Raw genomic sequence first — 12,161 nt, forward strand, 5'->3', positions numbered from 1 at the left:
TTATTTGTTGAGGTAATAGATTAAACAAGGCTCCCGATCTCGTTCAAGTTTCCACTCTTGTATGCGAGATCCTGCAGAGACTAAGCTGTTGGATGGTCGTTATAGGTGTGGGAAGTGAGAAGCTCTCGAGCTGCGATACACTCACCACACTCTGTAGATACTTCTGCGCTATCCACTGTCTATCTCCAAATATTGAACATATGTACAACAGGGATAAAGAAAGATGCTAGATGAATTGTAACAATGGCTTGAAAGCTACCTAGTGTGAATTATTATGTTCAAGGATTACCGGGTATGAAGTATCATTCATAGAAGACTATTTCTTTGACTGATATGTATCCCTCAACCTCTGTGCCTTGGTTACTAACTCCTAATCCCGAGAGTGGCGGCACTATCTTCAACACCTAGGAGCTCAAAAATTCCACGTCATGGTCTTGACTAGCCATAGTGAAAGACTTGATCATTTTGATAATTTCAAGTTGAAATTCAAAACTTTTCCATCTATTTCGCTTCTTATTCTTTCCAAGCAGAATCTTTGAAGAAGCATATCATTTACTAGCTGTTTCGTTTCAGGCTCTCCTCCACCATTCCACGCTTACAGCTCGCTGCTTACTCAAAGGCTCTGTACACTTCATTTAAGCCATTATCAAAACTTGCGTCTTTCAGTGGTTTTCACAATATGGCAGCAAAGACAAACCAAAAGGTTCCTGCTATAGGCGAAGAAGTAGTTGCTATGGAAAAGGTAAGATGAGTCATCACAGAGCGAATTGTACTTACCATCTGACAGACCGACAAGCGAGACTTCCTTATCGCTCTAGAAAAGGAAGCTCAAGCGTCCTGGGCCAAAGACCATCTCTTTGAAACCAACCCTCCCCCTCTTCCTGAAGGCGTTGAGTCTTATGCCGACTTTTTCGCCTCTGGCAAGTCTATGGAAGAGATCCATGATAAATACCCAAAGTGGTTTGGTACCTTTCCTTACGCTTACATGAATGGTACTTTCCACCTTGGACATGCGTTTACCATTAGCAAGATTGAATTTGCTGCTGGATTTGAAAGGATGAGAGGGAAGAGAGTATTATTTCCTGTTGGATATCATGTCACTGGTATGCCCATCAAGGTATGTGAATGTCTGGGGAGTCATATTTTTTTACTCATCAGGATTGATTGATTAGGCCGCATCCGATAAACTAGTGCGAGAGATAGAAATGTTTGGGGAGGATTTTTCTGGATATGATGCTGAGGAATTAAAGGAGGCAGACCCTGCTGTTACTATTGCCGCTCCTACCAAATCTCTCGAATCTACTGATCCTTCAAAAGCCAAGAAGGGCAAGCTTGCTGCCAAATCTACCGGGATGACATACCAGTTCCAAATACTAGAGCTTGTTGGCGTCCCTCATGATGAGCTCAAAAAGTTTGCAGACCCTCAATATTGGCTTCACTATTTCCCTCCACTTGCAAAAAAAGATTTGTCAACTTTTGGAACGAGAGTTGACTGGAGAAGACAATTTCTGACTAGTACGTTAAAAAATTATTGCAAAGCAAAGTTTACTGACAAGGAAAACAGCCGAAGCCAACCCTTATTATGACTCATTCGTCCGATGGCAACTCAACAAGCTCTATAAAAAAGATCGTGTTAAGTTTGGTAAACGATACACCATCTATTCTCCCAAAGATGGTCAACCTTGTATGGACCATGATCGCGCCAGTGGCGAAGCCATTAATCCGCAAGAATACACCGCTGTAAAGATGGGCGTGATAGAATGGGGCCCTACTGTTTCTGAAGAAGTTAAGAAAGCTGCCGAGGGGAAGAAGGTCTGGATGGTTGCCGCAACCCTTCGTCCAGAAACCATGTATGGTCAAACCAATTGTTTCGTGGGCCCCAACCTTAAGTACGGGCTCTTTGAAGCTTCAGACAGTGAACTCTTCCTCATTACTGAGCGAGCAGCTCGTAATATGGCATTCCAAGGGACACTTGACCGTCCAAAAGGCGAGTATAAAAAGGTTGCCGACGTGACTGGTGCTGAGCTTCTTGGTACCAAGGTCAACCCACCATTTGGCCTGGTCAAGGAGGTTTACGTCCTTCCTATGGAGGGTGTCCTTGCCACCAAGGGTACCGGCGTAGTTACCTCTGTTCCTTCTGATTCTCCCGATGATTACCGAACTCTCATGGATCTTCGTAAAAAGGCCGAGATGTACAAGATCAAGCCCGAATGGGCAGCTATCGACCCCATTCCCGTTCTCAAAACCCCAAAGTACGGTGACATGGCCGCGGAAGTTCTTTGTACCCAGCTCAAAATTCAATCTCAGCGTGACAAAGATAAGCTTGCTGAGGCTAAAGACCTTGCGTATAAAGAAGGCTTCTATAATGGTGTAATGACCGTTGGCGACTTTACTGGTATGCCTGTCGGCGAAGCCAAGCTTAAAGTCAGAGGGCAGATGATCCAAGCGGGCATTGCAGTACCCTACGCTGAGCCTGAGAGTGAGGTTATCTCTCGAAGTGCAGATGTTTGTGTTGTCGCTCTTGTTGACCAATGGTATCTTGATTATGGAGAAGAGGGCTGGAAGGCTCAGGCTTTCAAGTGAGTGTGGTTTCTTCTTTACTGTGAACGAAATGTTTATCAATGATCAGGCTTCTCAATCAACTCAACACTTATCAAGAGGAGACTCGTCATGCTTTCGAGGCAGTCCTCAATTGGCTTAATCAATGGGCTTGTGCTCGTTCCTATGGTCTTGGTTCTAAACTTCCTTGGGATCCTGTATGGCTCATTGAGTCTCTGTCTGACTCCACTATTTACATGTCTTACTACACCGTCGCAAATCTCCTCCATTCAGACATGTTTGGCAAAACCCCTGGTCCTCTTGGGATCAAGCCTGAACAAATGACCGATGAGGTTTGGGACTATGTTCTTAGCGATGGCCAACTTTCCAAAGATTGTCCTGTAGACAGTGAGAAAGCTTCTCAACTCAAATACCACTTCAATTACTTTTACCCTCTCGATGTCCGATCGTCCGGTAAAGATCTCATTCCTAACCATCTCACTTTCTGGATTTATTGCCATGCTGCCCTCTTTCCCGAAAAACACTGGCCTAAAGCTGTCAGAGCGAACGGCCACCTTATGCTCAACAGCAAGAAGATGTCTAAATCCAATGGCAACTTTTTGACAATGAACGAAGCTATTAGAAAGTATGGCGCTGATGCCATGAGGCTTACCCTTGCTGACGCCGGCGACGATATCTCAGATGCCAAGTAAATCTTACATCTTATCCTTTCTCTCCAAAGTACTGATTGTTGACTTCTTCTAGTTTCGAGGAGCAAGTTGCTAACGCCGCCATCCTTCGTCTTCACACCTGTCTTACCTGGGCTAACGAGATGAAATCCGTCAAGGACCAGCTTAGAACAGGCGACTTGAATGATTTTGACATCGGTTTCCAAGCAGAAATGGATGCTCTTATTAAGGAGGCCTATACCCATTTCGAAAAGTGAGCGTCTTTGCTTCTTCCAATTGTGTCTGATACCAACTTTTCATTCTCATGTAGTATGGAGTACAAGAGTGCTCTTAAATCCGGTCTTTACGACTTTGAGAATGCTCGTAACTGGTACCGTGTGGTCTCCGACCCTGCCAACGGTGGTGCCAGCATGCACCGAGACCTAATTTTTTCTTGGCTTCACGCTCACGTTCTCCTTATCACTCCGTTTGCACCTCATTACGCGGAGCACGTTTGGAAGAACGTCCTTGAAGAAAAATCTTCTATTCAAACTGCTCTCTACCCTCAGACATCTGGTCCAATAAATCCTGCCGCTCTCCAGCAAGCCGACTACCTTCGCGGTGTAGCCGATTCTATTCGGTCTGCAGAGGCTCAAGCCGGCAAGAAAAAGGGTAAGAAGGCAATTGCCCCTGTTTACGACGAAAGAAAACCCAAGAAAGTCAGGATCTTTGTGGCAAGAAATTTCCCAGAATGGCAACAGCAAGCCATTACTGTGATGAAGGACGAAGCTTGGGATGGGGAGAAAATTGATGATCAAAAGCTCAGAAAAGGTCTTGAGGCGATTGGTCTCATGAAAAAAGCTATGCCTTTCTGCCAGACTTTCAAGGTGAGTACTTAGAGATATCGTGAAACTCGACAATTGACATGTTTTGGACTTTAGAAAAAGCTCATTTCCAACGGTTCCTCCGCTTTTGACCGTACCTTACCATTTGACGAGCTTGACGCACTTAAACTTCTTGCTCCATACATAAAGTCCTCTCTCAGATTTGAGGATGTTGACGTCGTCGCCGTCGAGGATGCCAGGACCTTTGTTGCGAAGAAGGGTGAGCAGGAAGGCTGGAGTATGGACAAAATTGAGTCTGCCGAGCCTGAAGCACCAGGTGTGCAATTTTGGAACGTACAATCATAGGGCGATACAGTGTTGGGCATGCAGTCTGGACTAGACGGTGCATCCTGTCAATGTTCCAAGAATTCCTGCCCCTGGGTGTTGACAGTCGCTCAAAACATCTCAAGACGCATGGTGAGTGTCCATATGAGCATTCATTCACTCCTGAGAAGGAAAATGACAACCTGAACGTCGGCTGCCTTTTTATCAATTGACCTTGATGCTTCTATGTCAAACGATGGTTTTATCTTCACTACCGGAATATTGCCATCCCGTTGTTGGCCAACATAAAACATCACTAGTGATCACAAGCAGCGGCTTTGTTCAGCAGTACATGTCAACTGTTGGTTTCATCATACATTCATACATAAGTCAACTATCATTATGTGTCAAGGTCATTCTTTAATCATAAACTGAGCTTATCTATACCAATTGAAATCTGACACATTTAGAATTGCGGCAGTTTGATATATATGAACCAAAAAAACTAACTTAAAGTCTGCATTATTTCCTTATTCATTTGTAATGAAATGCATTTTTAAATAAGGCATTAGTAAACAAAAGCGTTGAATTAATAATAAAAATTTGATTCTCAAAGCACTCAGTTCTTGTTACCAACCTTGTTTAGCAGCCAGTATATAATGGGTATCTTGTCCATGAGATGGGTTATCATTATTGATTAGGATTCAATCTATTTGAGAAAAGTAAAGTGTTATCTTTTTTGTTAGCTATTATTAGATAGCCATTCTTAACAAATCTTGTCAAAAATCAATCATTGGGTGATTGACAATGCCCTATTTGCGAATCGAATCAAGTCACAGATACTACCGACCCAACAAATGTTTCTGTCCTCGACCTTTAATACACTTGAACTTGCTGCACCAGACAAATCACATAATCTTTGGCCAAGACAAGCTGAAAATGTGTTGAAGACAACTCAACAATACCACAGCAACCACATAAGTCATCCGCATAGATGCATGATGAGAAAAATATCCAAACTCGTTAAAAAAGAAACAAAACCATTCCAAAGTTGACCAAAGGGAACTGTTTACTTCTTCTTCTGGGCCTTCTCGGCGGCTATAATGAGGTCAGATATATCTTTGAGCACAAACGTGTCTCAACTCACCCTTGGTAACCTTACCACCCTTACCGTCAGTCTTCTCAACAGACTTGATAACACCAACAGCGACGGTTTGCCTCATGTCTCGGACAGCAAATCGACCAAGAGGGGGGTATTCAGCGTAAGACTCAACACAGATAGGCTTCTGGGAAACGAGCTTGACGATAGCGGCATCACCAGACTTGACAAACTTGGGGGCGACCTCAGTAGCCTTACCGGTTCGTCGGTCAATCTTCTCAATCAGTTCAGTGAATTTACAGGCAATGTCTGCACAATGTCAGCAAAAGTATACAGGATAGACAAAAACCTACGAGCAGTGTGACAGTCAAGAACGGGGGTGTAGCCGGCACCAATCTGACCAGGGTGGTTAAGAACGATGACCTGAGCGTTGAAAGAAGCGGCAGGCTTAGGGGGGTCGACCTTGGAGTCACCACAGACGTTTCCTCGTCGGATGTCCTTAATGGAAACGTTCTTGACGTTGAAACCAACATTGTCTCCAGGAAGACCCTCGGGAATTTGCTCACTTTCATCACAAGTTAGTTGATAGTTAAACGATTTGAACATATATCAGTGACGTACTGGTGCATCTCGACAGACTTCACTTCAGTGGTGACGTTGGCAGGAGCAAAGGTTACGACCATACCGGCCTTGATGACACCGGTCTCGACACGACCGACAGGCACTGTACCAATACCACCAATCTTGTAGACATCCTGGAGGGGAAGTCGGAGAGGCTTGTCGGTGGGACGGGTAGGGGGCTCAATAGCGTCAATGGCGTCGAGAAGGGTCTTACCCTTTACTGTACTACCCTTGACTTCTTTGGTCCACCCCTTGTACCAAGGCATGCTAAGAAAAGGTTAGAGAATTTCAAGCGATAAATATCAGATACACACTTGGTGGATTCCTCCAACATGTTGTCACCGTGCCATCCGGAGATGGGGACAAAGGCAACATTCTTGGGGTTGTAACCAACCTTCTTGATGAAGCCGGTGGTCTCCTTGACAATCTCGTTGAATCGCTCCTCGGACCATTTACAGGTGTCCATCTTGTTACAAGCAACAATGAGCTGCCTGACACCAAGGGTGAAGGCGAGAAGAGCATGTTCTCGGGTCTGGCCATCCTTGGAGATACCAGCCTCGAATTCACCGGTACCGGTGGCAATGATAAGGATAGCACAATCGGCCTGGGAAGTGCCAGTGATCATGTTCTTGATGAAGTCTCGGTGACCAGGGGCATCAATGACAGTAACTTGGTACTTGGTAGTCTCAAACTTCCAAAGAGCAATGTCGATGGTAATACCACGCTCACGCTCAGCCTTGAGCTTGTCAAGAACCCAAGCGTATTTGAAGGAAGCTAACAAGCGGGTAAGCAATATTCTGAAAATTTTTGTGAAAATTTTCACTTACATTTACCAAGTTCAGCAGCCTCCTTCTCAAACTTCTCAATGGTTCGCTTGTCGATACCACCGCACTTGTAGATCAAGTGACCAGTAGTGGTGGATTTACCAGAGTCGACGTGGCCGATAACGACGACGTTAATGTGAGTCTTCTCCTACAGAACAATTAGATGGCCAGATGACAAAATCTTTTCGGCAAACGAACCTTGCCCATTTTGAATGTTTTTCTACATACATAGTCAGTATGTTTGCAAGATATTGTGTGATAGAGAAAAATGAAGAAATGCCGTCTCCAGAAATCTCAACTTTGAATGGCAAAAAAAAAAATTGCCCTTCAACGAAAACACCTCTGGATAGCCTAAAGAACACAGCCAACCACTATGTCCAGACATTCTCTGGACAAAGACGGTATATAATATTCAATGGCGAAAGAGACAAAAGATGACTGCCAATGATTGTCTCTTTGCTCAATGTCCCTGCGTCTCGCCACCATCACTCTAATCCGAACCACAACTCTGTACACTCCGACTATTGACAAGATGACCACATCTGAGACTCACCTAGGGTTTTTTTTGAAAAAGAAAGTGAAAACTAGAAAGAGAGTAAACTCTGTGTTGAAGAAAAAGAAAGAGAACAGGCTTTCTGGGGCAATTACTTGTAGTGGATTGTGGCCAGCAAACGGGATTTTTCAAATAAATTGATACAATTTTATTCCGGGATTTTAGTTTGTGGCACTTTTAATCATAGAATGAGCGATTTTTTTCACATTGACATGTCCAAAGCTGGTGGAGGTCATTCGCCAGGCACGGAAACACTGATAATGTGAGCGATAAGATAGAATAAAAAGAAAAAGAGATTGATTCTACGAAACATTTTTCTTCTAAACAACAATTCTTTTCAAAGATTAATGGTGAGATCTAGATGGGATAAATCCAGGAGCCAAGGGTTAGCAGCCCTCCTGTACGTACGTGTACCCGTGATGGTAGATCTGACCACAAAGCTCAAGTGGGAGACTAGACAATTGAGGATGGTTTGTTATCCTCATCATAAACTGTCCTTGGAGAGTTTTGAGAGAGCATGGTTTTTGGCCCAATAGACGGGTTTCCGGAGGATAGAACAACTGCAAGGCTCTGGGACTTTCAGGAGAGGCTTTAGACTCGCCCACAGTACTCATGCTGTTGCAATGGTGAATTAACACAAGCACAAAGGTGAAGAGCTTGTTTTAATTGACATTCATGCTGTATAAGAAGGAGTGATGCAAGAATTGTCAAGCAACGCTTTGATAGAGAGTTATTTCTATCTGGAATTGAGATCAATGCGGTAATCAAATTACTGAATCAATTCAAAAGGTTATGAAACTTGGCGCAATCATTTTTAGGGTTGTTTTTTATGTCGTTATAATCCGGCGCTCTATTGCGACCAGTATTACAGCAACAATTTGCAACAACACTCGATGATCAACGATATACATCTGGCCCAATACAACCTTAGACCATAACAAGCTCCTTGTCAACTGTAAGGACAAGCTACAGAGTTCTATTCCATATTCGTTTCTTTCACAACACGAAAAATAACCAAGAAAAGTTCAAGCCGGAGGGAGGGTCAATGTCCCTCTCATGAACTCCAGAGCTTTTCCTACAATTTTCACATTTCCATCGTCCCATCGCAAAACCAATTTTCCGCCTCTTTTGCTTAGGTGATCGCATTCAATGACAGTGTTGAGAGGGTCATGGGCAAATTTCTGGGGAAGGACCTTCTTGGCAAGCGGGGAGTAAAGATAGTAGCCTGTGAGCTTGGCGTTACCTGAACCACACTGTAATGGATGAGTCAATTAATGAGTCAACGATATTAGCTGACATGTTTACCACGGGATCTTCATAAACGCCTAACCCAGGAGCAAATACTCGAGTGCTGATGTGCAGCTTTTCATCTGACTGCTCAGAATTGATCTGTGTAATTAGAATCATTCCACTCGAGAGATCCAACTAGAAGCGGATTAGTAAATTAACAACAAAAGTCCACTTCATTCTTACAAGAGACTCATTACTATGCGACAGATGTTTAAGATCGACAGATGAATCGAATTGAATGATGATTGACTCTCTGTTCCCGTAATAAAAGACCTCCACATTAGAAACTTGCGCTCTATCGATTCCAAACACATTTTGTACCTTGTTCATCGTTTTCTCGCTTACTCCACCGCCAAAAGTGTCTAGTATGGGTTTGGGAAGACAGGGCAGAGTAATTTCGATATGATCATCCTGTTTGCGAGCTATGAGTGTGCCAGCAAAGCGAGTCGAAAACTCGATGGTATGAAAGGTTGGGTTGGTCGAAAAGATTGCTTGCGAAGAAGCAAGAGTTGCGTGACCACACAACGGGACTTCCTGATTCGGGTCTCAATTTGCGTATACGCTCCATATATCAAAACTTACTTCTCCCGGAGTAAACCATCTCAAGCCAAACTTGCCCACACCATCTTCTCCATTGCCTTTAATTGGAACAAGGTAGGCAGTTTCTGAAAAGTTGAAGTCCTGAGCATAACCAAGCATGAATTGTTCATCCACCGAAAGAGGATGAGGTTTCGCCGAGGTAGGAAAGACGACCACTGCAGCTTGATTACCAGAATGCGGGTCAGGACTGAAAGCATTCAGAAGGTAGACTTGTAAAACCGGATTAGACATTTTGCCTAAGCTTGTACAGTGTAAAGATAGATAACAAAAGTCAAGCGATAGGAATCAGAGTGGCAAGTATAGAACAAGTAAATATTCTGTCAATTCTGATCCAAATTGAATAATTCGCATCGAGTCGTTTTAACATTACAAGGATGGCCGCCGGACATTGGACGGAATTAAATTCTTGAACATGACATAAAAGATCATTGAAATGTTGAATCACATCATTCATATCCTCGTTCATTATACTAACAATTCCATTATTGATAAACTGCTTTTAGGTCCTTATTTGTTCATTCATCTTTCTCTTTATAATCGTTCTATCAACCTGACCAACGCTGCTGTTCATTCTATAACGTAAGCGAATCATTATTGGTAGGTATGACCCTCCTGATATTCATTTCTTAGTTGGAGTATTGATAAGAAGAGCAGGTTCTGCAGCAATATGCTCTCAATTGGGAGCTATCCAAAGCCGCAATTATCTTATTATCCAAGACTCAGAGGACTGTTACATCATGCAATTCCGCTAGGAAAGCTCTGGCAATCTAGTCACCCATGACAATTACAGTTCTAACGTATTTGGTCTTTTTAGCGGATGTCTCATATGCAGCCTCAATGCCAAGATTCTGGTCTTCAAATCAGTGACACAAGTGTCAATGGGGTGGCTGTAGCCATCTGAACACGGACGGATATATGGGTACTGTCTCTACGCAGATTCGTATATTGACGGAATACTTTCTGCCCACAACTCAATAATTTCAAGGCAACCATAGACGATCTTTTGAACTCCAACTCTTATCATTGGGACACCATCAGGCAGTCGCTGGTAAGGTTTACTTTTGGTTGGATTGAGCAAAGCTTCAAGCAGCTGATTCACGACATGAAACGAAAAACATGCATGATGACCCAAAATGATGAAAAATATGCGTAATATGATGATTGTCAACAAGATAATTGGATGCAATATGTACTTTCATGAGCTCTTACCCTTCCTGTCCTTTTTGTTCTCTTTAGGCTTGTCTTTTTCATCCTTTTTTCCACCCTTCTCCTTCTTTTTCTCGTTCTTGTCTTTCTTGGACTTTTTGCTAGATTCCTTCACTGATTCATCTTCCTCCCTCTTCCTCTTTGGCTTTTTTTCCTCTTCTTCTGCTTTGGCTATTGCTTTTGTCTCACCAACTGTTTGTATCTTGCGTTTTTCTTTCAACTCTTTCTTCTCCCTTTTTCTCCGTTTCTTCTCCTCTTCCTCGTCTTTTTCGCCTGCATGCTCAAAGGATTCAACTCTGATATGAGCATCATGAATAGGGTCATGCACCTCGTTTGGCTTGTCTTTATCCCTGCTTTCACCTCCATCCCTCTCCAATGTCTTTTTGACAAGCTTCGTTGATCTATTTTCCTCTTTTCTTTGTCTTTTCTTCTCCTTTTCAATACATTCCTTAGGGATCGCGCCAGTAGACTCTGAGGGATTAAACACTGTTTGCTCTTCTTGAACCTCTGACTCAGAAAATGTCATTTTGCTCCCTTCCCAGGCCGAGCTGCCGATGACTCTTTTGACATTATCTTGTACTTTCTCAAGACTGTGTTTTGGAAGTGCGTTAGATGTGGAAGGAGTGGCTGCTGTAACGCCCTGGCGTGTAAGTATCTTCTCGCGCATCCTTTGGCGAAAATAATCTGCTACAGACACCTTGGAAGTAGTGATCATTTCTTCTTCTTCTTTTTCTTTGATTTTTAAACTTTCCCCAGACCCTGACAATATTATAGACTCTTCCATTGCAATTTTGTTCTCGGGCTGAGGAGTGGACGATTCCGAAGCAAGGGGAGATGGAGACGCAGGGAGAGAAGAAACAGGGACTCCAAGAATTTCTGCTAGCGCTTGTGGTGATTGTGAAGCCATTTTTTTGGACAAGAGGTGTCTTTGACGAGATCTGTCATCATCATTAATAGCTCTCCGACAGACTCAGAATACGGCAGAAGAGCACATACGCAATTTTGTTCCGTACAACAGCCGGCTTCTCCTCGGGGACAAGGAAAGGTGTAGTAGTAGGACTGGGACTGGCTTCAGGAGTAATCATTATAGGCGTAGCGCTAGCGCTTGCCAGTCTTCTCAACACCTCTTCTAAGCCCTGACCAGCCTGTCCAGCTCCAGCAGCCATATCATTCCCTTCCTTCCTTGCCCTAGTTATACCAATACCACCATTATCGACTTTTCTTACAACAGCGATATGATTGGCATTGCCGGTGAAAGTAGATCCAAGACCGCTGTTGTCTTGCCATCCCAAATTCTTCATGTGCTTGTAAGAAAAGCGGTTTTTATCATCCGACCAACCAAGATTCCGGGGGTCAAGACCAATACGTTCTATAGAGATAATAATTAGCCTTTACACATTATCATCCAACAAGAGCAGCTTACGCTTGACTTTTCGTTCAGACAGACCCATGCTTTTTGATGAATTTTTCTTTGAAGATTGTTGTAATCTTTTATTAATAACTAGAAACGATTTCACGAAATTATAAAAGGGAGCGGAATCAGAAATTTTGCGTTGCTTTCGCAAAGTGATGGATTTTTATTTCATTTTCTGCAACTTTTTCAATTATCTTTTT

General features: G+C 43.2%; 4 protein-coding genes across 4 annotated transcripts; 1 reads left to right on the top strand and 3 right to left on the bottom strand.

The window, feature by feature from the left end:
* Positions 1 to 679: 679 nt before the first annotated feature.
* L203_104365 (leucine-tRNA ligase) lies at positions 680 to 4,396 on the top strand (the record flags this gene model as incomplete). Its single annotated transcript, XM_066213752.1, has 8 exons — positions 680 to 742; positions 788 to 1,117; positions 1,173 to 1,515; positions 1,565 to 2,579; positions 2,630 to 3,247; positions 3,304 to 3,480; positions 3,538 to 4,093; positions 4,148 to 4,396. 8 exons carry the CDS (start codon positions 680 to 682, stop codon positions 4,394 to 4,396), a joined length of 3,351 nt encoding a protein of 1,116 aa, XP_066069849.1.
* Positions 4,397 to 5,423: 1,027 nt separating this feature from the next.
* On the bottom strand, positions 5,424 to 7,687 carry L203_104366 (translation elongation factor EF-1 alpha; the record flags this gene model as incomplete). Its single annotated transcript, XM_066213753.1, has 9 exons — positions 5,424 to 5,452; positions 5,502 to 5,762; positions 5,807 to 6,018; positions 6,075 to 6,341; positions 6,389 to 6,848; positions 6,902 to 7,046; positions 7,097 to 7,118; positions 7,452 to 7,482; positions 7,627 to 7,687. The coding sequence occupies 9 exons, from the start codon at positions 7,685 to 7,687 to the stop codon at positions 5,424 to 5,426; spliced, it is 1,488 nt and encodes a 495-aa protein (XP_066069850.1).
* Positions 7,688 to 8,476: 789 nt separating this feature from the next.
* On the bottom strand, positions 8,477 to 9,572 carry L203_104367 (uncharacterized protein; the record flags this gene model as incomplete). The annotated part of the gene is made up of 4 exons (XM_066213754.1): positions 8,477 to 8,704; positions 8,757 to 8,876; positions 8,925 to 9,275; positions 9,324 to 9,572. The coding sequence occupies 4 exons, from the start codon at positions 9,570 to 9,572 to the stop codon at positions 8,477 to 8,479; spliced, it is 948 nt and encodes a 315-aa protein (XP_066069851.1).
* Positions 9,573 to 10,536: 964 nt separating this feature from the next.
* L203_104368 (uncharacterized protein) lies at positions 10,537 to 11,998 on the bottom strand (the record flags this gene model as incomplete). Its single annotated transcript, XM_066213755.1, has 3 exons — positions 10,537 to 11,485; positions 11,544 to 11,916; positions 11,971 to 11,998. 3 exons carry the CDS (start codon positions 11,996 to 11,998, stop codon positions 10,537 to 10,539), a joined length of 1,350 nt encoding a protein of 449 aa, XP_066069852.1.
* Between the last annotated feature and the right edge of the window lie 163 nt (positions 11,999 to 12,161).

This window comes from Cryptococcus depauperatus, chromosome 5 (assembly GCF_001720195.1).
Source record: "Cryptococcus depauperatus CBS 7841 chromosome 5, complete sequence".
NCBI classification, from domain to species: Eukaryota; Fungi; Basidiomycota; class Tremellomycetes; order Tremellales; family Cryptococcaceae; genus Cryptococcus; species Cryptococcus depauperatus.